Source organism: Phaenicophaeus curvirostris, chromosome 28, assembly GCF_032191515.1.
Source record: "Phaenicophaeus curvirostris isolate KB17595 chromosome 28, BPBGC_Pcur_1.0, whole genome shotgun sequence".
Lineage (NCBI taxonomy): Eukaryota > Metazoa > Chordata > Aves > Cuculiformes > Cuculidae > Phaenicophaeus > Phaenicophaeus curvirostris.
Window position 1 is genome coordinate 1,039,097 of NC_091419.1, and position 25,834 is coordinate 1,064,930.

Sequence of the window (25,834 nt, forward strand, 5' to 3'; positions counted from 1 at the left end):
GCATCACAGCACCAGCACAACGGTGGAGCAGTCGTCAGGTGTGAGCGAAGCCAGCGAGCGCCTGCTCTGAGGGAGGAGAAAGTACCTGTTCCCTGGAAAAGTCCAGGGGGAAGAATGGGGCAGGTGGACAAGGTCTCTTGGCTGGACTGGAAACAAACAGGTGAATAGCAGCCAGCCCCTGCCATTTCCAGGGGAATAAAACTTTTGTGTCTAAGGTAACAGAGGTGAAAAAAAGGATTAAAACACCTGGAGGCAAGAAACATGGAGAATTTGATAGCACAGTGCGAATCGAGGGCTGATTTCACAGCACCGGGGAAGGCCCTGTGCTCCTGCCACTGCCCAAGGAGTCCCACAGCCCAAGGCCTGTCTCCAAGGGGAGCATCAGTAGGCTCGGTGGTGTGTGCTGATGAATGGACTTGATGATCTTGGAGGTCTTTTCCACTCTTAATGATTCTATGACTCCATAGCTCTACCATTTTCCTGTTATTCCAGCGTAACGACCCAGATCTGGGAGCTCATCTCCCATTCAGTCGCCTCTGTGGTGAGCAGGAGGGAGCCCACGCCAGTCCCATCGTGTCACCTCATGGCGAAGATCCCTGTTACAAGAACAGGAAAACATCTGGTCCTTTGGGTCCAGGGTAACACCAGTCCTTTGGGTAACCCAAGGTCTGAGCCCAGTGTGAGCAAAGCAGAGGAAAACAACCCCCAGCAGGAGATGAGCATCTCGGGGTGCTCAGCGTCCTCGGCTGCAGAGGAAGGACAGAGAGCAGCACAGCACGACCAACAGAAGGCAGCAGCTTCTCAGACTGGGCTGAGCAACTGGCGCTGCACCCAGCAAGAGCCTTGACACCCACCTGCGAGGGAGGAAGGGAAGGGGAGAGATCTGCTGCTCCAGGACAGACCGAAACCCCAACCCCGGGGCTGACCAGCAGCAGAACCGCTGGGAAAAGCTGTTCCCAGAGGGGAAAGCTCTGGAGGCCAGAGCCGTGGAGCAGAGGAATTTCTTCCTCATGTACACAGTGTGCATGGGGTGCAAGAAACTCACCCTGGAGGGAAATGAGCCTGTGTGTCTCTTGACAAGGCATCAGCTGCTCCCTGGATCCATTCTCAAGGCTCAAGATGTCAGATCTGCTTTTTGCTTTGGAGAGGCCCCACAGGGCAACAGAACCCACAGCTCCCAGGACGCTCAGGAGCGCTGGAGAGGAGAGCAAACAAGCAGAGATCCACTCAGTGTGCCGGCTCTGGACACCAGGACCGGGCGCTGCCACTCACCAGCGTCAGCAAACAGCGAGAGATCAGCAGCTTCCCTCATGGACAAGGGACACAGGCAGGAGAGAGTTAGTGCCAGATTGCACAGAATGGCCTTTCCAAGGACACAGGGCGTCCAAGGCAGAGGAAAGAATGAGCTGTGGGCTAAGGCCTCCCCCAGCCTGGCAAAATCGGCCTCCGACCCAGCTCTGTAATGAACTCCAGCAGGACCCTCAATTTATAGCCCCAGCCAGGACTGACCCCACGAGCAGCGCTCCCAGTCTTGCCTGCAATGATCACGATCCACGTGCGGCCTTGACTCCTCGAAGGCGCAGAGCCCCCGGGCACAGACGTGGCTGAGGCCTCTGGGAGGAAAGAGCAACAATTCCATCAGGCTCCCAGCTCACCTCGTGGACGGCGTTCAAAGCAGTCTCCAACCCCAACCTGGCCCAGTTCCCACTTCACCTCAAGAGCACCAAGAGGCCTCTCTCGATTGATGCAAACCCTTATCAGTGCCCCCTGGCAGCCAAGAAGGAACCGTGCCCTGGGCTGCATCCAGCACGGCATCGCCCGCCGGCCGAGGGAGGGGATTGTCCTGCTCCCTCCACACTGGGGCGACCCCAACTTGAGTGCAGGGGGCAGGTTTGGGCGCCACACGATAAAAAGGTCTAAATCCACTGGAGAGCATCCAGAGGAGGGCACGGAGGTGGGGAAGGGTTTAGAAGGGAAGAATGTGAGGAGTGGCTCAAGTCCCCTGGTCCGGTTGGCCTGGAGAAGAGCAGAGGGAGGGGAGACCTCATTGAGGTCTGCAGCTTCCTCAGCTCAGCAGCTCGAGCTAAGAGGATGATCTGGGACAGGCTGGTGACAGCTGACCTCTGCCATGTGGCCTTGACAGCACAAGCGCTTCTATCACCCTAGCTCAGCCCTATCCTGCTGGGATTTGTAAAGCACCTTCCCGCTCCAGTGGGCCCTGAACTCCTTTCATTGGTGCTAATGAAGAAGGAACAAGCACACGAGGGTTTGGGTTTCACTTAACCACACAATGATTTGAGTTGGAAAGGACCTTCAAAGATCATCCAGTCCAGCCTCCCTGCCATGGACAGGGACACCTCCCGCTGGATCAAGATACTCAAAGCCCCGTCCGACCTGGCCTTGAACCTTTCCAGGGATGGGGCTTCTGCCACCGCTCTGGGCAACCTGGGCCAGAGTCTCCCCACCCTCAGCAGAAAGGAATTCTTCCACAGAGCTCATCTGAATCTCCCCTCTTTCAGCTGAAAAACGTCGCCCCTTTTCCTGTCACTACAGGCCCCGCTGTCTGTCACTGGGGAAGAGATTAAACCATACTGGTCCCAGTGGTCCCATACTGGGACACCACTCCATATGGGTTTCCATGGTGCCCTGAGGGGGACTCGGAACTCTGGTGGGAACCATTGGTCACCAACCAGAGCTGTCGTTGGGTGCAGAACCCTGGGAGCCCCAACATTGGTCCTGGGCGAAGCTCAAACTGAAACGGCCAGTGCAGCAACTGCCAAAACAGTCGGGGCTCGGCGAAGCAGCAGAGCACAGCCGATCCCCGTCCTGCCAGCCCTGGGCACCCACGTTGTGGTCCCAGGGCTCACAGAGACTGTCCATCGTGCCTGGACCTGTTCCTGTGCCCTTCTACATTCTCCGTGTGAGGCAAGGACTGACCCCGACCCCACACCCAGGGACACCCTGGGGCAAATGCACAGCCCTTCCTTCCCTGCCCCTCTTCCTCCTCAGCCCCCTTGCGTGCCCTCCTGCCCCAGATCAGGGTGGCAGCGCCAGCGCTCGCTCATGGCTCTTTCAGGATCAGCCAAGGCCCTCAACACATGGGCAGAAGAGGCACCTTTCCCGGCCCCCTGGGCACCCCCGGCGCGGGGGGCACCGCAGGACCCCTGGGCACCCCCAGCAGGTACGGCATCCCCGGCTGCCCTGGCCCCTCGGCACTCCCGCCCGAGGGATGCTCCCTGCCGCAGGCTCCCCACTGCCCCGCAGCACAGCAGGGGCACGGCCGGGCTGGGGCGCAGCTCGCCGGGGGCCCCGCCAGACTCCCCGCAGCCCCCAGCCCAGCACCGCTCTCTCTCTCCCCTCCAGATCAGAAGCCGGCTGCCGCCTGCGCCCTCCAATCCTCCGCCTTCCCCAGGAGAAGAGGACCAGAGCCCTGACCAGACCAGCCACCATCGCCATGGGCCACCGCCTCGCTGCTCCCCCAGGCGCTGCCCTCTGGGCCACCCCCTGGCTTCTCACCCAGGCCACGGCAAACCCAGGGTTTGCCCCCCATGGGCAACCGCTGCTCCGGGGGCCCTGGTACCGCCAGGCCAAGGCCTTGGGGGCACCCAGGGGCAGTGGCGGCGCCCAGGACACGTCTGTGCCCATGGAGGTGGATCCTCCCTCCATCTTGGACATCTCCGTCACCACCGATGTCCAGATGGAGGGAGATGACACCCCACTCTTAGACATCTCTGTGGGCACAGACGTCGACATGGAAGATGTCACCGTCCTGGACATCAGCGTCGCCACTGCTGTGGCCATGGAGTAGGACACCAACCCAGAAAATTCCATCTCTCTGGGCTCTGGTGTCCCCATGGACGAGGGCAGCGTCTGGGGCCACAACATCCCCTGCCACCGGGATGTCAGGAGCAGCGCAGGGCTCTGGCAGGCGGAGCTGTGGAGGGAGGGGGATTGGAGCTGGGGCAGGCATCTGCTTCTCTGGGGGCTGGGAGAGGGAGTTTGTATATAATGTTGTTGTTTTGGGGGGAGTTGTTTTTTCACATGTTCCTGTTGTTTATATAATTGTTTTAAGTGTTCCAGTTGTTTAGAGTTATTGTTGTTGGGGGGTTATTGTTGTTTGGGGAGTTGCTGTTGTTTGTGGGGGGTGAGTGGCAGGTGGGTGTTGAGGAGGGAGTACTCGAAATATTTTCAGAAACTGTATTGTTCTTGTTATTACATTAAAAGCCGTTTTTTCTCCAGACCCTTTTCTAGACCCGTTCTGTGTCTGCATGGGGTGGGCAGGGAGCGCAGGGGCACCAGGACACAGCTCACCAGAGAGGCAAAAGCCTCACCCAGCCCCACATCGCATCCCCCAAGCCCTGAAGGGCACAGAGCCGCCCCCAGGGCTCAGCCACCCCCAGCCGGGCAGGCAATCCTGGGGGGGACGGGGACTCCCCTGGCCCCTGCCCCACGTCCAGCAGCCCTTTGGTGGGGGAGCCAGGACAGACACGGCCCTGCAGGACTCACGGACACGGCCCCACGCCCAAACCACCACTGACCCCACCACCCTGGCCACCATCCTCCCACCCTGGGCTCTGGCAGGGGCTCTGGCTGCTCCCCACCACCCCACCACGTCCCCACTGCAGCCCCACAGGCAGCTCCTCCAGGCTGCCCCATGGCAGGAGGGCACAGGGCTCAGGGAACAGTGGGGGCACCACAGCAAAGGCCTCCCCCCAGCCCAGGCAGCTGACAGCGCAGATCTGCCCTTGCCCGCTCGGGCACTCGCTCTGCCGCGCGAGGCCACTCCAGCAGCCAGGCCCACGGTGCCCGTGGGGAAGCCGTGCTGGCTGTCTCCAACGGGGCTGCTGAGCTCTTCTCTCTCCAGGGCCCAGCTGGGCAGACACTGCAGGGAAGCATTTAGGGCTCCTCCTCACCGGGAATTCACACAGGAGGGAAAAAAGGAGCTGTGTCCAGCAGAAACGTCCTGCTCGGGTAACTGCCTTGCCCTTGGATTTCAATCAGGTGCCACCAAGGCAGCAGCTTCCACCCTGGAGGCACTGAGGGACCAAGCAGGCAAGGAGAACGTGGCCAACACTCAACTCCAGGCCCTGCTCACTCATCTCCTGCCCCACTGCCAGCTCTTCTGGGAAGGGGACGGCGCTGCTGGGAAAGAGCTCCCCGTGCCCCCCGCACAGACAGGCTTTGGCCCAGGACAGGAGCTGCTGCAAGCTGAAAGAAAACCAGAGACACGGCGGCTGAGCCCCGTGCCGGCCAGGCTGCAGTGCAGGCTGTGAGCTCTTCCGAAGGGATCGGCAGGGGAGGGGAGCCGGGGGGGCTGTGTGTGTTGGGGAGGGGTTTGGTTGGACACAGCTCGATGGCTGCGAACGCCCCCCGGGAGGCAGCGCCGCGGGGACAGAGCAGGCGAGCCGGCCCCGGACCACCGGGAGGGCAAGACGGCAAACCCCGTGCCACCCCGAGGAGCGCTGCCGCCCGCCGGCCATGAGGGGCGCGGCCACTGAGGGGCGGGGCCACGCAAAATGGCGGGGCCGGCTGGGGGCACCATGGGGGGGGGCACGGGGGCGGGGCCAGGGGGGCGCACCCCGGGGCGGTGCTCGGGGCTGCGCCGCCATTTTAGGTGAGGGCGAGGGAGGGGACGAAATTGGTGGTTTCGGATGACAAGGGAGACGACGTAAACCCAGGGAATTAATTAATAAACCTGCACTCCGCAGGGTCACAGAGGGGCTTGCGGGAGCCTGGAGCCCCTATGCCTGCTGCAGCCCCTGAGGGCCATGGTTTAGTGATTGATAGGAATGGTTGGACTCGATGATCCAGTGGGTCTTTTCCAACCTTGTGATTCTGTGTTATTCTGTGGGTGCCTGTGCTGGGCTGCTGGCAGCTGTGGATCCCCCCTGCCGTCACAGGGAATCCCTCGAACCATGCAGTCACGGGATGGTTTGAGGTGGAAGGGACCTTAAAGCCCATCCAGTTCCATCCGCATGGGCAGGGTCTCCCTGCTGGTGTCAGTTCTCACTTGTCCTTGTGTAGCCACTCCAGTGATTCCCTTTTGTGATTGTCATTTCCCTGCCTTGTATGACCCACACAAGAAAGGGTTCCAGTGTCACGCTGTTAGCAGGGAGCCTGTTTCATCTTTCCACACACCTGCAGGCAAAGCATGACTGAGCGCAGCCGGCAGAGCCGGAGGGCATTCACACTGATGGTGTCACTGCAGGATTTCAGCCAGAGACACAGCCTTGTGTTTCCAAAAATCCACGTTATTATGAAACCTTCTGACAGATGTGTTCATATGGAACTGACACACTGCCAAACTCTGGTGTAGACGCTGTAACTACTGGTGAAACTTGTGGTGTAGCCCAGGATACAGTGCTCTGGCAGCGCAGAAAGCGTCTCCTGGGCTGCATCCCCAGCAGTGAGTCCAGCAGGGCGAGGGAGGGGATCCTGCCCCTCTGCTCCGCTCTGGGGAGAGCCCACCTGCACCCCCATGTCCAGCTCTGGAACCCTCAGCTCAGAAACGACGTGGACCTGTTGGAGAGGGTCCAGAGGAGGCCACAAAGATGATGCAAGGGCTGGAACAGCTCTGCTCTGGAGAAAGGCTGAGAGAGTTTGGGTTGTTCAGCTGAAGAAGGGAAGGCTCCACAGAGACCTTAGAGCAGCTTCCAGCACAGAAAGGGGCTCCACGAAAGCTGGGAGAGGATGAGGGGAACGGTTTTCAGCTGCAAGAGGGGAAATTGAGATGAGACATTGGGAAGAAATATTTTGCTGTGAGGGTGGGAAGGCCCTGGCCCAGGTTGCCCAGAGCAGCGGTGGCTGCCCCATCCCTGGAAATGTTCAAGGCCAGGTTGGATGGGGCTTGGAGTCCCTGATCCGGTGGGAGGTGTCCCCATGGCAAGGGGTTGGAACTGGATGCCCATGGTTCTCTGATGATTCTATGACAATAAATGTATTTCAGCAAAATAAGATCATTCCTTTAAATTGAACATGCAGTTTAACAGGTTAATACCTTTTAATTACCATCACAGTCTGAAATAACACAGTGTTTATAGTGATAAATGAAGTTATCAGATTGCAAATGATATTGTTACAATATCAAAATGTCAAAGCTCTGTGCAGCATTGTTTTGTGCCCAAGGCCCCTATTTTTGGAGATCTGAGACCCATCTTAGGCCCAGGAATTGGATTGCTTAATTAACACCTGAATGAGACAAGGAAAATTCGCAGTAACAGAAAGCTACCATCAATGTGAATGACACAATTGTGATATTGTGGCTGGCATACATCGCAGCATGAGCAAATAACAGATGCACAAACATCTTTAATGTTTTATGAGGCCTTGAAGGATATTTCCAGACCTGTCAGGCTTGGATTTTACATGTGAGGATTCCCCATCTGGCACTGAAAGCTATGATAAAGAAAAACAGAAAACGGCAATGTTTTTAACATCTCTCTTAATTGTTAACATGCTCAATAGATGTGTAATTTAATGATGTTTTGATACCATGCCCTATGGACTATGGCAGAGGCTGAGCTGGTCCTGGTCATAATGTAGAGATGAGGAGCCTGTACAGAATATCCCAGAACAGCAGGACCACTCGGAGGGGGGTCTGAAATGGGTTTCTGAGGAGACAAACCAGATACCATCAGTGCAATGATGTCAGAATTTACTGTACAAAGCCTTACTAGAAGCCATGTCCAGATAGGTGAAGATTTGCATTTTCATTGTGTGCTTTGCCATGTGTTCCAGTGTGATTACGCCTGAGTATGGAATATTTCCACACACACAGGTACAAGGACATGGCAAAGAAAACACAATCATATATATGGGTTTGCTACAATATCGCAAGTTCCTATCCTTCAGGTGAGATCTCTGTTTCCTTGTCTAGAGAAAGATGCATTGTTTCAAATTTCAGTTCTGTTGCTCAACTGTAACACTCAAATCATGATTGTCTGTGAATGAAAAACATCATATATTTTAATGTATTCTGAATTTTTGGCCAAAGTCTAGTGCTGTGACAGGATACAGGATTTACAAACCTGCAAGCTGCTGAGTACTTCACACATGAAATGTGCTGCTTCATACCACCCGTGTTACTGCAGAATACAGTGTTAATTTCAAAAATACATTTATTTCCTGCTCAGTAGTGGCATTTTGCATTCACAGACTCCTCCTATACAGTGGAAATGGGTTCAGATATAAAGGGATGTCCTTGGCTTCCAACAAGCTGCTGGCAGTGGACAGAGGGAAAACTCTTGCCCAGCAAGCACTCTGGGTCACTGTGGACCACAGAAAGCACTACCCACCACAGCTTCTCCTGCAGATCATAGAATCATAGACTTCTTTGGTTTGGAAGGGACCCTGCTGTTGTGAGGGTGGATTAGTGGATCAGCGCTACGTCAGGAATCACCACCCCAGGCTCTATTCATGCTCTAAGCAAACCCTTTAGTGTACAAACCCAACTGGCTCAGGTTTATATTTCAGCATTTCATAGAATCATGGAATAGTTTGGGTTGGAGGGGACCTCAAAGCCTATCCAGTTCTACACCCTGCAATGGGCAAGGACTCCCACTGGAGCAGGGGCTCCAAGCCCCATCCAACCTAGACTGAACACCTCCAGGGATGCGGCAGCCACCACTTCTCTGGGCAAGCTGGGCCAGGGCCTTCCCACCCTCGTGGTGAATAATTTCTTCCTAATGTCTAATCTAAATCTTCCCCCTTCCAATTTAAAACTATTGCCTCTCATCCTGTCACTCCATCCCCTTGTAAAAATTCCCTCCCCAGCTTCCCTGGAGCCCCTGTCAGTACTGGAAGCTGCTGTAAATTCTCCCTGGGGCTGAACAACCCCAACTCTCTCAGCCTGTCCTCATATGGGAGATGCTCCAGCCCTCAGATCATCTTTGTGACCTCTGGACTCGTTCTAACAGTTCCACATCCTTTTAACATTGGGGATTCCAGAACCGGCCACAGGACTCCAAGCAGGGTGTCATGAGATCAGGCCAGAGGGGCACAATCCCCTCCCTCGCCCTGCTGGGGATGCAGCCCAGGACAGACTTTCTGGGCTGGGAGGGTGCACTGCCGCCCCATCACCTGCCCTCCCCGACCAAGAGCTTTCCCGCAGCCCCTTTGTGACTGGGAGGCTGCCCTGACGAGGTTCTGGGTGCAGGAACATCTCAACCTGCTTAGCCTGGAGGAGGCTGAGGGGAGACCTCATTGCTCTCTCCAACTACCTGAAAGGAGGTTGTGGAGAGGAGGGAGCTGGCCTCTTCTCCCAAGTGACAGGGGACAGGACGAGAGGGAATGGCCTCAAGCTCCACCAGGGGATGTTCAGGCTGAACATTAGGAAAAAAAAATTTCATGGAAAGGATCATTGGGCACTGGCAGAGGCTGCCCAGGGAGGGGGTTGAGTCACCTTCCCTGGAGGTGTTTAAGGGACGGGTGGACGAGGTGCTGAAGGGCATGGTTTAGTGATTGATAGGAATGGTTGGACTCGATGATCCGGTGGGTCTTTTCCAATCGAGTGATTCTGTGATTCTATGATTCAACCGCTTACCCCCTGCGAGCCTCCCGCTGTGCCCGCTCGGAGCCCCAGCGGGCACGATGCCGCGGGAAGGACCCCAGAGCCGAAGTGGGGGGGGGGCAGGGGGGCAGGAGGGCTGCCTGCCTGCCTGCCTGCCTGCCTGCCTCCCGGGAGCACCGGGCCCGGGCCCAGCCCCCCCCCGCCGCCGCCCCGCACTCTCCGCGCAGGGCCCAGGCCGCGGCCCCCGCCGAGGCCCCGCGCAGCCGCGGTTCCCGCCCCGCGGGGCCGGTGACGGGCGGGCGCGCGGGCCAATGGCGCGCGGGGCACGTGCGCGCGGCGGCCAGTGGCGCGCGGCGGGCGGCGCGGGGGGCGCGGCGGGCGGCGCTGCCAGCGGCTCTCGTTGTGCGCTGCGGAGCCGATCGCCTCCCGCTGCACGGGCCCCGCCGCCGCCGCAGGTGAGGCCGCGCCGCCGCCCCGCTCCCGTCCCCCCTCCCCGGGGCTCCCGCGGGGCCGGCGCGGGCGGGGGGGGGGGGGCGCGGGGGCGCGCGGCGCGGGGGCCGCCGGGCGGTGCGGCCTGCGGGCCCGGCCGGGCCTGGGCGGGAGCGGCGCGGCCGGGGGCATCGGGTCCTGCAATGGGTTGGGGTGCAAGGGGCCTCCAAGCCCGTCCAGTGCCGCCTCTGCCGTGGGCAGGGACACCACCCTCTGGATCAGGGGCTCCAAGCCCCATCCAGCCTGGCCTTGAACCCCTCCAGGGACGGGGCAGCCACCACTGCTCTGGGCAGCCTGGGCCAGGGCCTCCCCACCCTCACAGGAAAACATTTCTTCCATAGATCTCATCTCCATCTCCCCTCTTTCAGCCGAAAACCATCCTCCCTTGTCCTATCCCTGCACTCCCTGGTAGGTATAACTCCATTTGCTGTTCTTTTCCCTCTCCAAGCCATGAGCTGTATAGCAGCATCTTCGGTTGCACTCGAATGTTTCTCAACATAATTTCAGTGGAATTCATTGTTCCACCTCATCTGAGAATCCTTTTATTCTCTTCCAGCGCAGCAGCCGTGTTTCTGCAGAATAACAGTTTAGTTCCACTTAATCTCTGACTGCATTGCCTCTGAACACTTGCTGAGATTTTGCATTGTGATGTTTGCAGCTAAAGAAGTGCCGTTATTTGAAAGCTGTGGTCCCTTTCCAGGGAGGTGGAGGGAGTGGTTTTAGAGTGATTCCCCCTCATCCTACAACTCCATGCATCATGCCCATGTCTGCACAGACACGGCTTTTGAATCTCCCACCTTCATGAAGGCCGATTCGTTTACACTGGACACTTTTAAGGCTCAGCTTAACAGGGTGCTGGGCAGTCTCATTTAAAGTATATGTCACCTAAAAAAAGTTGGACCAGATGATCCTATAGGTCCCTTCCAACCTGGCATTCTGTGATTCTATGATCTGGTGGTGCCTGAGTGTGGACAATGGAGTTGGACTCAGTGATCCTTGTGGGTCCCTTCCAATTCAGGTCGTTCTGTGATTCTGTGAATGTTAATTCTAGCGGGGGCCTGCTGGAGCAGGGTTCAGTGGTGGTGGGCTAAGGGCTTTTGGTCACCAGAAATAGTGAGTAAAGTAGCAGCCCGCTATTGTTAGCACTTGCGGGAGGCTTTTCAAAGCAGAGTGCTTACTGTGTTTGGAGATGTAGGGATGTGTTATGGGCTGTTCAGTGGGAGGACATGGATGGAAAGGACGTTTGTGTGTTGCCCAGGGAAAGGGCCACCAGGCTTTGGTGAGATGTCTGTGTGGAAGCGTGTACTGGTTACCTTGTTCTGGGATGCTGGGTAGTGGAGCAGTGTTATCTTGGGCAGAGGCTATCTGCTACCTACTGAGGTGGGAAGTGTGTTTTTTTGCATGAAGGACTTGTACTGTGATCCTATGAGGCATCTGTGGGAAAGGAAATGGGAAGGATAGAGATTGATTCTGTTTATTAGTGCTGGTTGTTGACATTTGATCACTTTTTGTGGTCTCTGTGTTTCTGTTCCTTTTTCCTTTTATGCCCCGAGCGTGGATGGGGGCTGCTCATAGCACTCAGCTCTTCGCCAGCCTGCAGTTCCCCAGTGCTCATGTTTTAACCACTCTTCTTTCTGGCAGTCTGTGAACAGTTCTGACTTGTGTGTCTCTCTGAAAACTGGGGCAATGGGGATTCTGTAGGCCTTAACAAGCCAGTATGGGTGATATGACTTGTGTTGACTCTTGGGTTGTCTGTGTTGTGTGATAGATAATAAAGTCTGGATTCATGAGCTCTGGTGTGTCTGCAGTGTGGTAGTGCTCTGTGTCTGTCCTAGTTCTCGTTTGGAAGCAGTGTAACTGAACGGGTAGAATGATGCACATGGATCTGTTATTTCATGGCTCGAAGTATTCAGCAGCCCTGAGTTGCAGAACTGTGGTTTGCCCGTGCAGTGGGCTCTCCCTTGGTTTGACTGGGATAGGAACAGGGATCAGAAGCTGGTGTTGTTGTTAAATACATTGTCTAGTCAATTTATGGCCTCAGCTATCCAGCCCTGGGCAGAATAACCACAGATAAACGTGGTTATTCTGCTTTTCTCTGAGTTTTGTGGGAGCAGCAGGAGGAGTGAGCACACTCCAGACGGAGATGTGAGGAGATGTGAATGTTGTGTATAGCATCCTTCTTAACTACGCCTGTTGGCTGTGGCCGGTGTCTGGTGCTGACAGCAGCTTACCATGATGTGTCCTCTGTGCTCTGAATTACAGCGCTCTGTTCTCTGTTTATTAAGTTTTGCATGTCCTGTCACTTTTTGCTTCCTGAAAAGAAGCCCTGCTGTGACCTGTCAGACATGTTGCTTTACTGTCAGGATCTATGGTTTTAAGCTGTTGTGCCAGCCTACTTGCTTTCCTGAAGCTTTGGTCTCTGTCTGCTTTCTTGGCTGTTTGTTAAGAGCCCTCTGTCAACAGATTATGGTAAAATGTGCTGAGATGTTGCCCTGACTCCATGCCTTGTGGATGAGTGACCTGCAACGGTGGTAGACTAGTAGGTACAGGGAGCTCGAGCTTGCTGTGTTTGCAGACTTCAGAAGATGTTTAGAGCAGCTGCTCCTTGTGCACTTCCAGATATTTTGGAAAAAGCACAAAAGGCAGGGACAGGAGATTCCCAGTAATTTAAACATTTAGGAAGAGTGAAATAGTTCAGCAAAGGAGAGGTGTTAAATTTGCCTCCCACAGGAAATTGATCAGTGCCCTTCTTTTCAATGCACAGTTCAGTGAGTGGGCACCTGCAGGCTTCCCACCGCCGCCTGCAAGGACCTATAGGTTATACAGCCTCTGCTATAGGTGGGTGATGTATGGCAGAAATAGATTTTGAACAGCTTTTGTTTGGGTTTTTTAGAGATGGGGGTGGAAATAAGCAATACTGAGAAGGCAGAGAGGTTCTTCACCTGCCTGGTTTTGCTGCCTTTATTTATTTTGTATTAGTAGCTGGTGTAGCAGGTATAAAGTAAAATGTTCCCCTCACCCACTGCCTCCGTGGCATTGCTGCAGGAGTGCAGTAGCGCATTGTGGTGTCTCGTCAAGCCTTCAGAGGTGAATTTCCAGCTCCTCATTTTGTGCTTGTGAATGAATTGTGTGCTGTCTTCTCCTCCTGTTGCTTCATTTGCCTTCTGGTTCCATTGCAGTGAGAATCCCAGCTGTTCTTCCAGGATGGACCAGTGGGAGGAACAGTTATTGGTGCAATGTGCCTGGGATCCACAGTTATGTCCACTGCCTCTCACTTACTGCCTGTGCCCTGTGTGTAGGAAAGCAGTTGCTCCCTCACAGCACAGTTCTTTGTTTCCAGATCTTTTTTGTAGCTGGAAGAATTGCCAGAGGCAGTTGCTGGTCCGACTGATTCTCTCTAGAACAAGGAAGATAACATCTTGCTTTTTTAAATATCCGTTTGTTATAAACCCCTCCTTTGTAAAATTCAGTGCAGGAGGTGAGGTAGTCCCAGATCCCAAAAGTTGTCCAGCTGTCTCTTCCCTGTGTGAGAACTCCCCATGTTCACTGCCAGCATCTTTGACCCAGCGAGGAAACAGCAGGGGAAGGTATTGCTGTGCAGCTCTGAGCAGAGCTCTCTGCCTGCTCTCCATCAAAGCCAACTCTTAACCCTGAGAGATGGTGCAATCTCGGATCCAGCTGCAGGTCTTCTGGGCCTGAGCTGCATAGTTTGGAACTGGCCTGTTCGTGCACACCGAGCAGAGCTGGTGTTGGAAGGCCCTGATCCCCTCTTCTTGTTCCAGCAGCAGTGGGTGGTACCATGGCCGGTCTGTGCCTGATTTCGTAGAGAACCCAAACTGCTATTAATTCTGTTCCTGGGAGTTGAGTGTAGTTCAGCAGCCTGATGGTAAAATGAGGTCATTCCTCTGACGAAGGCAGCTTATTTTTTACCCTCAAGTGCTTCTGTCTCTGAACGACAACATTGGCATTGACAAAAACATTTACTTTGTCATTATATGGACATGGATAAAAACAACAAAGACAAGCATTTAAAAGCTTCTTAGACAAATTTGATTGTTAAAAGAGTATGTAAAACTACTTTGTTACTGTATTAAAATTAGGCAGTTGAGATTTGTGAGACTGATAATGTGCTTAAAACTGAGTTTATGTCCAGTACTATAGGAAACAAAAACTGTAACAACCAGAAATGGTTGATTTATCACATAAAGCTTGCAGAAATACAGTGGTAGTTTTTCCTTACAGCCACTGCTGGTGCACAGAACTAAAAAAAATGGTGGAATCTTGAATTTATTCAAGCTGAGGAGTAAAAGGGGCAGTGCCTTTATTCCAGGTGCACAAAGCAGAGAGGAATCAACAAAAAAGAAGCTGTTAACTCTGAAAAACCTGCAGGGCTGCCCAGCAGAAAGGGTCTGGCTGGCTGCAGGATTTACAAACAGAGCTTGCACCTTGGTGTAGAAGCAGTACACAGGTACAAGCTCAGCAGCTTACACAGCTTTAACCCTTCAGAGTTTGTATGAAAGTGACCTTTGTGAGCGTGTTTCAGAAGATAGAGTTGGTTTCATTCTTGAGGGCGTGAGTACAAATGCCAAGTGATTCAAACTGAATATTTTCAATTGCTTATTTAAAATGTCACGACTGTGAGGTGAGGGAGAGGAGTTCAGATGAGGGTGCTGCATGGGACACCGCACTGGCCTTACTGATTGCTGTGTGACAGTCCAAGCAGAACTAGGGTACAGTGCGGTTTGGGGGAAGGACCCCGTGACACCTCAGTTTCTGCCCTTAAGTTTTCACATGCACCCAAACATCCTGCTTCAAAGCTCAGGAAGATTGCTCTTCCAGTGCAATGGAAGATTTGTGCCTGTGAAATTCAGTAGCTGCCCATTAACCCGGGCAAGCATAACAAGCCAGAAAAGGTGAGATTGAGATTCCCCCTTTGTGGTCATGGATTTACTTTTTGGAAACAACACAAGGCATCTCTCAGACGTTGGCATGCTACTTCATATCTACATTATTTTTATTTATAAGGAAAACTTAAGCATTATCACTGCCTGATACAGTGAAATCATCTGGTGAAAGGCTTGGGCAGGTAGCGCAGATCTGAGCTGAGGTTCTGGAGTGTGACCTGTACTGTGCATGTACACTCCAGGACAACCTTTTCTGCTGGACTTAATGTTTGTCCTCTTGTGCTCTATAAATGCTGTTCTTGAATTGAAAAGAGAATTTGTGGATTTGGTGATTTCCCTCTTCCTTCCAATTGGCTTTTGGTGTTCGGTCAATATTAAATCCTCTGCTCTTTGAAGTAACACTGTGTGAATGTGGTGTGAGTCGAATAGCAATGGGTCTTGTCCTAAGTTGCTGTTGACCTGCAGTCTGTATGGATGGTCGTGGAGGTCTGTGCTGTTGGGAACATGAAAGGAGTGTGTATAAAGAATAAAAGGGATTTTCTCAGAGATTATAGGGTAGGGTCTGTGGCAAATGTAAAGTAGATGTGTCTGGATTAGGAAATAGAGACATGGCTGTGGAGCATTTGGAAACTGTTGTTTTGGGTTTTTTTTTGTGGCAGGCGCATAGGCCTAGTGGAGGTTTTTCTGCTGGTATGGCTTTGAAGGTGACATATATTCTGTTCCCTGCAGTGATAGCTTGGAAGAAAACATGTTTTTATGGTTTTTTTTTCCTGTGGTCTCTGTCCCTTCGATGTAATGAGTGAACTCTTGGCTCTCAGCCCTGTCTATACAGCTGGCTGCAGAGCAAGTTTTTTCATGGCACTGCTGTGTTGGGTCATTCTTGAAAACTTTTCTTGACGCAGTTAAAACTCGTGGAGGCTCCTCAGGCCCTTCTGTGTGTGTGTGGCACTGCTTTTGGCTTGTGTTGGAACCCAGACACCTCAGCATCTCTGCATCTGCCCTTCATTGCTGTGTGGAATGGCTTTTCCCTTGCTGTAGGAGTGTCCTTTTGTTCCATTTCAGATGTGATCTCCAGGGAACACTGCTCAGCAGCTTCAGAATTGGGTGGCAGAGCAGTGTCCAAGGCAGTTCAGCAGAATTGTTGCTGCCTGAGACAACCACGGCTTGGGGGGGGTGGATGTCAACAAACATCACCCGTGTGCTGAAGAAGCAGGAGGAAGTCTCTGCATAGCTTGCAAGTTCTGCTTGAAGCACCCCATCAGGATTCTTGAGGTCAGCAGTGCATGTAGGAATAAACCCTTGAGGCTGAGGTCCAAGTTGATCAGGGCAGCTCACCAGCAGAACTCTGCTGAGGTCACTTGTTTCAGTGCAAACTCCCTGGTCATTCACTGGTGTTAACCACAACGAGGAGACTTCATCAGTTTAGGGACGCTGCGAGACAGTGTCTCCTGCGTGGTGTGTCCTTGGCAATGCTGACCTGCACTCCATGGGAAAGAAAGGCCGCAGTGTTGGCCCAGTGACCTGTCTCACAGCTGCAGTTGTCCCATGGCTTGAGAATTGTGCCATGCTCCATATGGCCCATTCCCTGTGCTCCAGTGAAGGTGACACAAACTCTATGCCACATTGCTTTAATGTGTTCGTCTAGCTTGCTCTGGCCAAACATCAGACACTGGTGTGGTCTGTGTGCTTCTGGTATCAGAGATGAGGAATATGTTTCAGGCAGCTCTGGCATCTTGTGTTCGGTACAGCCAGTGTCAGTGCTCACCCCTGCACCTGCGGCGTTCCCTGGTGTTTGCTGGCTGGAGAACTGGATCGCAGGAATGAGAACAGGTCAGTGGCAGGAGAGGTGAGACCTGCTGCCTGAATTGTAATGAAGGTGCTGTAGGAGTGGCATGAAGGAGCACAGAGCTCTTTGCTTCTGGAGGAATTTCCCTTCTTAAGTTCTGCAGTAGCTAAAATGCTCATGTTACCTACTGACCGTTCAGGTGTCTGCATTCAAGTTTGTGATCTCAGTAGTGGTCCAGAGCCTTTGCAAAGCTGTGAACTGCCTGAACTTGCAGCCAGACGGTTGCCTTCCTTGCCAGTGTTCCCATTTGAGATTCTCACCTCTGATTCATACAGGTCTTCCTTCTTGGCAGACACCTCTCAAGGAAAGAGTTCTGGATATAGACTCTGAGTCTCATTTTGAAAAAGCTTTTATTGGTCTGTTGCCAGAACCACCTGTGTGATTTGTGGTTTAAACAGTCTGGGAATGTGTGCACCTTTGAGAAGGTGATGGTCACGGTCAGCATGCTTCTGAAAAAATACCTTGGAGCTTTGCAGCCCAGCCCTGGACACGCAGGCCTGGCTGTCGGTGAGTGAGGGACCTTGGAAGCGGGTGGGGAAGTGCTGGACTCTGTGAGTTTGAGCATGTCCAGGATTACTGGAAGGTTTGGGCACAGCACATACGCTTCTCATTGGTTGCTCTGTGCATCCTTGGCCTTGTAAGTTTGAAAGCATCTTGCACAAGGAAGGAGGAGAAGGCTGCCTTTTAAACCAAGCAGGTGGAGGGTTTGGTGTTTAAAACTCCCTCAGTTTTTGAAATGCAGTGCAATGGGGCTTAGTCTTGAAATATTTTTTGGGGACACAGAATTGAAGTCCTTTTTGGGAAGGCTGCAGAGTACCTAGCCAGTCTCCTTACAGGTAGCCTTCCCCCAGGGAGCTGCTCAGTCTTCATTCCACCCTTGACTTGTCTGCTGAGAATAGAAACGCGTTCAGACTTCTGCTTTGTGTCAGCATGGATCAACAATCATCAATTAACGAGGTTATAGGTCCAACTACATTTCTAGGCCTGGTTCATGTCTGGAATATTTACTGATATAATTTGATTGTTCTCTCTTTGGTAAAGAAAGCTCGGGAGATTCTGTCAACACATTTCAGCAAGAGCAGAATGATAAACTTGTTTTCTTATGTAGCATTCCTAATTTCCTCCCTGCTGACCATTTTGTACTGCCTTTTCTTTTTGGAATTCCTTTCACTATGTCAAGGATAACGGTTCTTCAGGGGATGTTTTTATTCTCACAGCCAGGAGAGTTCTTCCCGGCCAGCGGAGGAAGCAGTTTCCCACTGCCTTCCAGATGGCCAGGAAGTGTCAGTCTTGCAGGAGGTTGTGTAAGTGCTAGGTGAGAGATGAGGGAGAAAGGAGTATCTTCTTCATCAGCGTTCAGCTCCTTCTCCTCTTCTCTGCTGTGCCTTCATCCCTTCTGTATGCTTTGTTCCTCGCATCCCAGCAAATTGTTTGCCAGGCCTTTATGTGAGAGCTTTCTATAATGTTTTTCTCCTGTCTGAAGAGAAGCGGATGGAAGGCGTCCTTCGCAGTTCTGATCGCTTCTGAATCAACGCTGCCCTGGGCGCTCTGTGTTTGTCATGGGAGATAGGAATGGGAGGTGCTGCTGGCAGGTAGATTAGAGGCTGTGGCAGAATGATTTACAGTGATAGCCACTTGCCAAGCTCCTGGCAGTTTTGCTTACTGCCAGATGTGAGTCTAGGAGCTTGTCCTCACGGTGTGCAGGGAGATCTCTGCACTCGGTATCCAGCTGTGGTGCTGTCTCCTTAGCCAGCAGATAGGTACGAGGGAGGATACAGAAACAGGTATTTTTTTAAAGTGTTTGATTTTGGAAAGCACTAAAATATAGAGCAACTTCTTAAACTTGTCACGGGGAGAATCTTGGTGGCAGGAAGGATTTGTATCCTATCTTGGGCAAATTTGGTTTTAGTGAAGGAAATGTGAACTTCTGTTTTGTAGAAGTGGAGAAATATCAATGATTCTTCCTTTGGTTACTGAACACTTGAATTGTACTGAAAACCTCCCTGCTCCAGCATATCAGTGTGTTGTGTTTGTGGGGTTTGAGTTTTACTGAGGACAAAGGCAAGCAAAGTTGCCTTCCATTAAAACAATTCTGAAATGTAAATCATTGGATTTTACAGCTCCGATATGTTGAACAGAGAAAGCCTAGCTGTTTGGTTGCAGACCAGGAAACTTAGGATGTTGTGCTCAAACTGTTCTGATGGAGCTGGAAGGGAATGTGTGTTTAATGATATAATTTCACAATGCAGCTTAATGTCATATGAGGAGGAGAGCCTCTTCCCCCTCCTTCTGGCTTTGCAGTTTCTCCTCCTGCTCTTCTCTCCTCCAGCATTAGCTCTGGTGCTTATCTTACTGCGAGGAAAGCATTACAAAAAGTGCTTCCCTCCTGGTGTTTTCATGTTTTGCTTTCATGGCACACGTTGGTTATCCTGGGCAGAAGGGTACTGGGTCTGGCTGGTGTTGGCACTGGGAATGCAAAAACTGGGAGTAGGCCCTCTCTTTCTGTAGCTGCTGGCTGGGCTTGCTTCAACACATGCTTATGAAAAAAAGAGCTCAATTTAATTCTGTCCTGTGCTAAATCTCAAATAAATGTAAGTCTGGTCATGATTTTTTCCAAAATCCTGTACTCTGTTATTGCTATTTAAAATATTTGACCTCTGCCAGAAGAAAGTGTGAAATAAATGCCCAGCATAGCTTGCCAAGAGCTGCTGGTGGGGGACCAAGCCCCTTCCTGTGAGGGCTCTCAGACCCCTTTCCAGACCTAGGATTTCTCATTGCTGTTACTGGCTGTTTCCACTATCCAACTCCTGGTTGTCAGCAATGCTGCAGTGCCTGGAAAGGCTCATTCTTCAGTAGATCCTGATCCGTACAATAACGCCGCATGCCAGTGCTGCTCAGCCTTTGGCAGAGAGGACAGCGATGTCTGTGGTTCCGCAGAAGTCTTTGAGCTGATGGGTCGTGGTTGTCTTGTGGTGTTCATGGTTGTAACTCAAACCTGCCTGATCTGAGTAGCACGTGTGCTTGTATGAACCCTTCTGACCCGTCTGAATGCAAAAATCCATTGGCAGCGCAGTCAGTGTTAACGATGTGGTACTGTCGGGCTTCCTCCGCGCTGTGATCAGTGGGAGGCTTTTGCATCCTTGGAACCCCTGCCCTGGTGTTTTACTGGTGCCTGAGGAGCAACAATGTCTTAACCTGTTGTAATCCAGGTTGGCTTGGTTACCCCTTCAGGCAAGACCAGTGTTGTGCTGGTGATACCTGCTCCAGAGAATCGCTTGGTTCTCAGGCAGGCTGCAGCCGGAGAACTGTGATAGCAGCTGAAATGCAGCACCTTCTGTTGTTCTTTGGGCCAAACGATTCTATCGGCCAAAAGTCCTGTTAAAGTGAGCACTGAGTTTGGCTTTGAGTCTGTGGTAATGAACTCAGCTGTGGTGGCACCGAGAGGTTCAGGGAGAAGCAGAGTTCATGTTGAACTGGGAAGGTTTGTGCTGACCTTCCCAGGTTCCTTCCCTTTTAGAAGGGAGTTAGAGAGTTGCAGGTCTGCTGCTGCATTTCCAGTGGCTAACTTTGCCGTTACACTGATCTCGTGGGTCAGGTGAAGCATTCATTCACCTTTAGTCTGGACTACAGTGGTGGGAATCTGAATTTACAGAGCTGGTAAACGGAGCAGCAGGAGCAGATGAGGAGCTGAGCAGGCACTGCTGCTGTAGCTGTGTGCACCCAGGTGTCTGATTGTGTTCCTGCAGTGAGAGCTCTGCATTGAAGAAAAAAACCCTGTATCCTCTCAAATTAGCCTTAGTTTCACCCAAAAATAAGTGTCTAGTCTTTTGCCTCTTACTGATGGGATCTGAATTGGAAACAATTTCATGTGTGAATGGATGGGGCCGGGTGCTGCTCTGGGCCTTGGGCCTTGGTTCTGTGGTAAAACGCACAGCAATGCTGCCACCAGGATTGGAGCGCGGAGCTGAGCACCAGGAGGCCGTGGATCCATGTCAGGTGTTCAGCAGCCTTTCTGCAAATTCTGTGTGCTTCACAACTGTTTAAGAGCTTTTAAACCAAACTGTGGGGTTCTGGGGCTAGGGGAATTCAGTGCACTCAGATTGAGAGGGTAAACAAATCTGCAGCAGCACAGGAGAACCCAGGTCTGATCCATGCAGGAAATGAGCTTCCCAGAGGGTTTGTTCTCCAGAAAGAAGGTGCCAGTCTGGGCTTCCTGAGTCTGCCAGACCTCCTGCTGCTGCTCTCGCAGGAATAGGGTTTAGGTATCCTGATTTTGACAATTTCAAACTAGGTTGTAAAAATGCTTTAAAATATCTTCTGGCAGGCCCTGAAGGAGGAGCAACTTGGAGCTGTTGAGGGTTTGAGCTGTAGATGTCCTCTTACGTTTGGAGAGAAGGGATACAATCCTGACTGTTGGCTAAGGCCGAGGGCAGCTGTGAAGGGCTTGTTCAAGGCTTTCTTCAAAAAGGTGCAAAAATGGAAACTATCAAATACTCAATATACACCACAATAGGGTCCAGTACAGATTAATGTTTCATAACTGCAGTTAAGCAGTCACCCAAAGGCAACCAGTTAACAATGAAAGGGCCTCAACGTGCAGGAGAAACAATGTGTAAAGCACAAAACATTTATGAAACTGGCCCAGATTGCCTAGAGCAGTTGTGGCTGCCCCATCCCTGGAGGTGTTCAAGGCCAGGTTGGATGGAGCTTTGAGCAACTCAACATGGCAGGGGGTAGGACTGGATGGGCTTTGAGGTACCTTCGAATCCAAACCGTTCCATGATTCTGCGATCTTGTGAACATTAACTGTTCCCATTTGAAATGCTGAACTGGTTTGATAGATCCAGCTGCTCCTCTTGGTCTCTTAAGAACTCTGGGCATAAGGTTGGAATGAAGGTTTTGATTCTGCTTGTCAGGTGCTTGGACACAGGAACCTGGTTTTTGCTTTGGGTGGCATGAAGACTGGTATTTACAGGAAAGTGAATGCAATCTGTCTTGATGTTTTTTGTTAGCAAAAAAACCTGAAGAGCTCTTTAATGGGGCATAGTTTTGCAAAATGCCGTACTTGTTAATCTGAAAGCATGAATTGTTCTGGAATTTTCAACAAATAATGTTTTGCTTTGTGACTGGAAAAAATGCGTGGTTGAAACAGTCACTTCTTCTCAGCTTTAAAAATAAACATTCAAACTTATTTCAGGTGGAGAAAGTTTGGCTCATTGAAATGCAAAGCTCTCGAACTTACTTGGGGTTTTCTCTTTGCAGATATATTATAAGATGTCAAATGGTTATGAGGATCACATGGCTGAAGATTGCAGGGACGATATCGGGAGAACAAATTTAATTGTGAACTACCTCCCTCAGAACATGACGCAGGATGAGCTACGGAGTCTGTTCAGCAGCATCGGTGAAGTTGAATCTGCAAAGCTTATTCGGGACAAAGTTGCAGGTATAATCTAACGTACAAGGAGTATTTATGTTGTGGGAGACTGCTTGGGCAAATACTGGATTGAACGCAATTTTATGTAGAAATATTAAATGTGTGTGTAATCAAACTGTTGACAAGACCTCATAGAACCAGCGCAATGCTAAGACAGGACACAGAGTGCAGGGGAGCCAGAATGCTTCAGGCTGAATTGAGGACAGTTGTATATGGCTAAGAATTCCAAGAAGTTCAGTTCCTAAATTTGAGCATCAACAGGCATGTCTAAAACTGGTTTGAATTTGGTGCTCAGCTTATTTATTCTTCCTCCTGTCCCTTAGCAAGTTTGCAGACGACACTAAGCTTGGTGGAAGTGTTGATCTGCTGGAGGGCAGGGAGGCTCTGCAAAGGGATCTGAACAGGCTGGACCACTGGGCTGAGTCCAATGGCATGAGGTTTAACAAGGCCAAGTGCCGGGTCCTGCACTTGGGGCACAACAACCCTGTGCAGCTACAGACTAGGAGAAGTCTGGCTGGAAAGCTGCCTGAAGGAGAAGGACCTGGGGGTGCAGGTTGACAGCGACTGAACATGAGGCCAGTGGCATCTTGGCTTGTATCAGAAACAGCGTGACCAGCAGGTCCACGGAGGTTATTCTCCCTCTGTATTCGGCACTGGTGAGACTTCACCTCGAATCCTGTGTTTGGTTCTGGGCCCCTCACCACAAGAAGGATGTTGAGGCTCTGGACCGAGTCCAGAGAAGAGCAACAAAGCTGGTGAAGGGGCTGGAGAACAGGCCTTATGAGGAGCGGCTGAGAGAGCTGGGGGTGTTTAGCCTGGAGAAGAGGAGATTGAGGGGAGACCTCATTGCTCTCTATAACTACCTGAAAGGAGGTTGTGGGGAGGAGGGTGCTGGGCTCTTCTCCCAAGTGACAGGGGACAGGACAAGAGGGAATGGCCTCAAGCTCCGCTAGGGGAGGTTTAGACTGGACATTAGGAAAAAATTTTCACGGAAAGGGTCGTTGTGCACTGGCAGAGGTTGCCCAGGGAGGTTGTTGAGTCACCTTCCCTGGAGGGGTTTAAGGGACAGATGGACGAGGTGCTAAGGGACATGATTTAGTGATTGATAGGAATGGTTGGACTCGATGATCTGGTGGGTTTGTTCCAACCTGGTTATTCTATGGTTCTATGATTTTTGACTCTGCCAGGGCTCCAAAAATGCCAACAACCCTTGTGGTCTGATTTTGATCGGTACAATAAAGGTGTGGCAGGCGTCTGAGACGCCATGGGCCTTATCACTCCTCAGGAATTTAACCTCCAAGTTCTTTAAAAGACTTTGCTTTAAAAATGAGAGGAATGAATTGTTCAGACCTGTGAAACTTAATATTTCCTTGAAAACAAACAAATGCTGGTAGAGCAGCTGGTTCCAGAGGCCACATCTATTTTCACTGTAAGAGCTTTTTATCTGCTTGATGATCTCAAAGGTCTTTTCCAACCAAGTGGTTCTATGATGTTTTAATCCTTGTACTGTAAAAAAACTTTATTTACAAATTCTGGTTATTCTTGCTCAGAATTCAGGGAATCCTGGATTGAGTGGGAGGACTCTGTTGCTCCTGTAAAAGTCTTTGTGCTGTTCTCTAAGCAATGTGTGATTGTTCTTAGCCAGCAGATGGCTGCTTTGTGGAATTTGGTGCTGCACATTCTCAATCTCATATTTCAGAACCTAGCAATGCTTAGATCATTATCTAATCCATAACGAAACAGGACTGAAACTCCTTCACTGACTGTAAAAATGGCATGAAAGTTCTGAAGCACACGAGGATTCTTTGTGCGTTATCTGTGCTGACTCTGGTACTTTATGTGCTCCAGAATAGACGTCAGAGCTGAATCATTAAAGACTTCAGAACTGGCTTTCAGGATGGCTTCTCTAATTTCCATGTTGTTAGTTTTTCTAGTTCCTTTCAGATGAAATTTCACGTGATGGCCTTCAATCTGGGTCTGTACTTATGGAATTTATATGTGAAATCATCATGAAATGGTTACATAAACTACTGATTTCTTTGAATAGTTTGATAGCTGAGTGTTCGGCTTCGATGTTGTTGTACAGTTTGAGGTGTTTAGCAGTAGAAGCTTGCACTGGAGGCTACTTTTACAGGGAAATAAGACCACTTGTTTCATGATAGCAGGACATTCATCAAATGTCACAACTGATCCACACCTTAGACTTTCAAATAAGAACAAAATTAGCTACATGGGAGCTAGGGATGCTTTAAACGGGAAGCAAGACACGTCATTACCTGAAACTTGACAGCCTACTTCTCACTGTTTGCTGCAGTGTCGAATACTCCAGTAGAGTCTGATTAACTTTAACTTGGAACTTGACTGTCCTGAGTGGTTTAAAGTCCAAAACACACGCTTCTGTCCTTCAGGTTTTCTTAACAGCCTCTAAGGAATCACAAGTAAATTCCTGTCAGTATTGCACAGCATCCTTGAGTGCCCATGGAGAAAATTTCGCTTTTCTTTAACATGATTGCAGATGTTCAGTTCTGCACAGTTCTGTTGGTCAGACCACTTAGTTTTGTTGCTACTTAATTTTTCGTTCACTTGCAACACCATTAGAAGCAATTGCCAGGCACCTCCGTGCTCATGGGTGCCTTTGGACTACCAGGAACTAAAAAAAACCTTCTAAAAGCACCACTTTTCCCCTTCCTTTTGCTTTCCTTTCCACCTCTCATGTTTGCGTGAAGATTTTTGGATTGTGAAACTCTGCTCCCGGCAGCTCTGGTGTTTGGCTGGCCCTGAAAAGAACACTCTTGTGGCAGGATTCTGCCTCCCTCGTGCCACCAGCTGTGTTTTTCTGACCCCAGGGCAGACAAGCAGGGAACAAGAACTGCAGGAAAACCTGTTCAGCTCCTGACCTTGGTTTCTGTGAGGTCAGAGAACTCGTAATATTGGCATGTGAGCAGCCAGGTTGGATGGGGTCTTGAGCAGCCTGGTCTAGTTAGAGGTGTCCCTGCCCATAGCAGGGGGGTGGAACTGCATGGGCTTTGAGGTCCTTTCCAACCCAAAGCATTCCACGATTCTATGACAGGAGGGAGGTGACCTCCCCTTTTGTTGGGATTAGATTTCTTAGATCAGTTTAGTTCTTTTCAATGAAATCACAGCTTTGGTGCCTCATCATGTTCTGTTAAATCCAAGCATTTTGTCTCTGGAGTTGCCGTTATTAGCAGAGTTAAAATCAGTGTTTGATAATGCTTATTTTTCATTAAACAATGACTGGTACGTATATTTTTTTCTCAGTTCTCTGTTAATGAAACGTGTAGGGCAGAAAAGAGCTTCTGCCTGGAATGCAGTTTTTAACGACTTATGGAATGAGGCTTGGCCTTCTGGACACTGATTTCTTCAATTCAAGGACTGGTTTGAAAGCCTAAGTTTTGTGTTGTTAGAGCAAAGTGTTTTGCTGTTATCAGAGTGTCTATGTTGTTGGGTTTTGTTTCAGATACAGCACTGGAGGGAACAAGCTGTCGTTATGTGTATTAGATTGTATTTATCAAACTTAGAGAGACTCTTTGAGACCACAGGGCTGCTCCTTCTGTATTTTGTTATTGATGAGTGCTATGGGAAGGTGAAAGTCACAGCAAAATTGTGAGGTTTCTGCTTTGTGTACATGA

At 51.0% G+C, this 25,834-nt stretch overlaps 2 protein-coding genes across 3 annotated transcripts in view; one reads left to right on the forward strand and one right to left on the reverse strand.

Annotated features, from left to right (window-relative positions):
- Positions 1–333: 333 nt before the first annotated feature.
- The window catches only part of CD320 (CD320 molecule), a 143,836-nt gene continuing 118,335 nt past the window's right edge, over positions 334–25,834 (reverse strand). Inside the window, exons 3-4 of one of the 2 annotated variants that reach the window (XR_011339223.1) lie at positions 1,046–1,613; positions 334–596 (exon numbers count right to left, since the gene is read on the reverse strand). Coding sequence is in view for 1 of the 2 variants with exons in the window: in XM_069878194.1 (XP_069734295.1) it covers positions 1,414–1,613 (200 nt within the window). In the remaining variant the exon portion in view is untranslated. Of the gene's footprint in view, positions 597–654; positions 1,614–25,834 lie in introns of those variants that run through there. The other variant, XM_069878194.1, reaches the window with a different exon arrangement.
- Positions 9,877–25,834, forward strand: part of ELAVL1 (ELAV like RNA binding protein 1) — a 42,873-nt gene continuing 26,915 nt past the window's right edge. The window contains exons 1-2 of the mRNA XM_069878171.1: positions 9,877–9,963; positions 22,010–22,193. Of these exons, the coding sequence (XP_069734272.1) occupies positions 22,022–22,193 (172 nt within the window). The 5' untranslated portion in view covers positions 9,877–9,963; positions 22,010–22,021. The remainder of the gene's footprint in view (positions 9,964–22,009; positions 22,194–25,834) is intronic.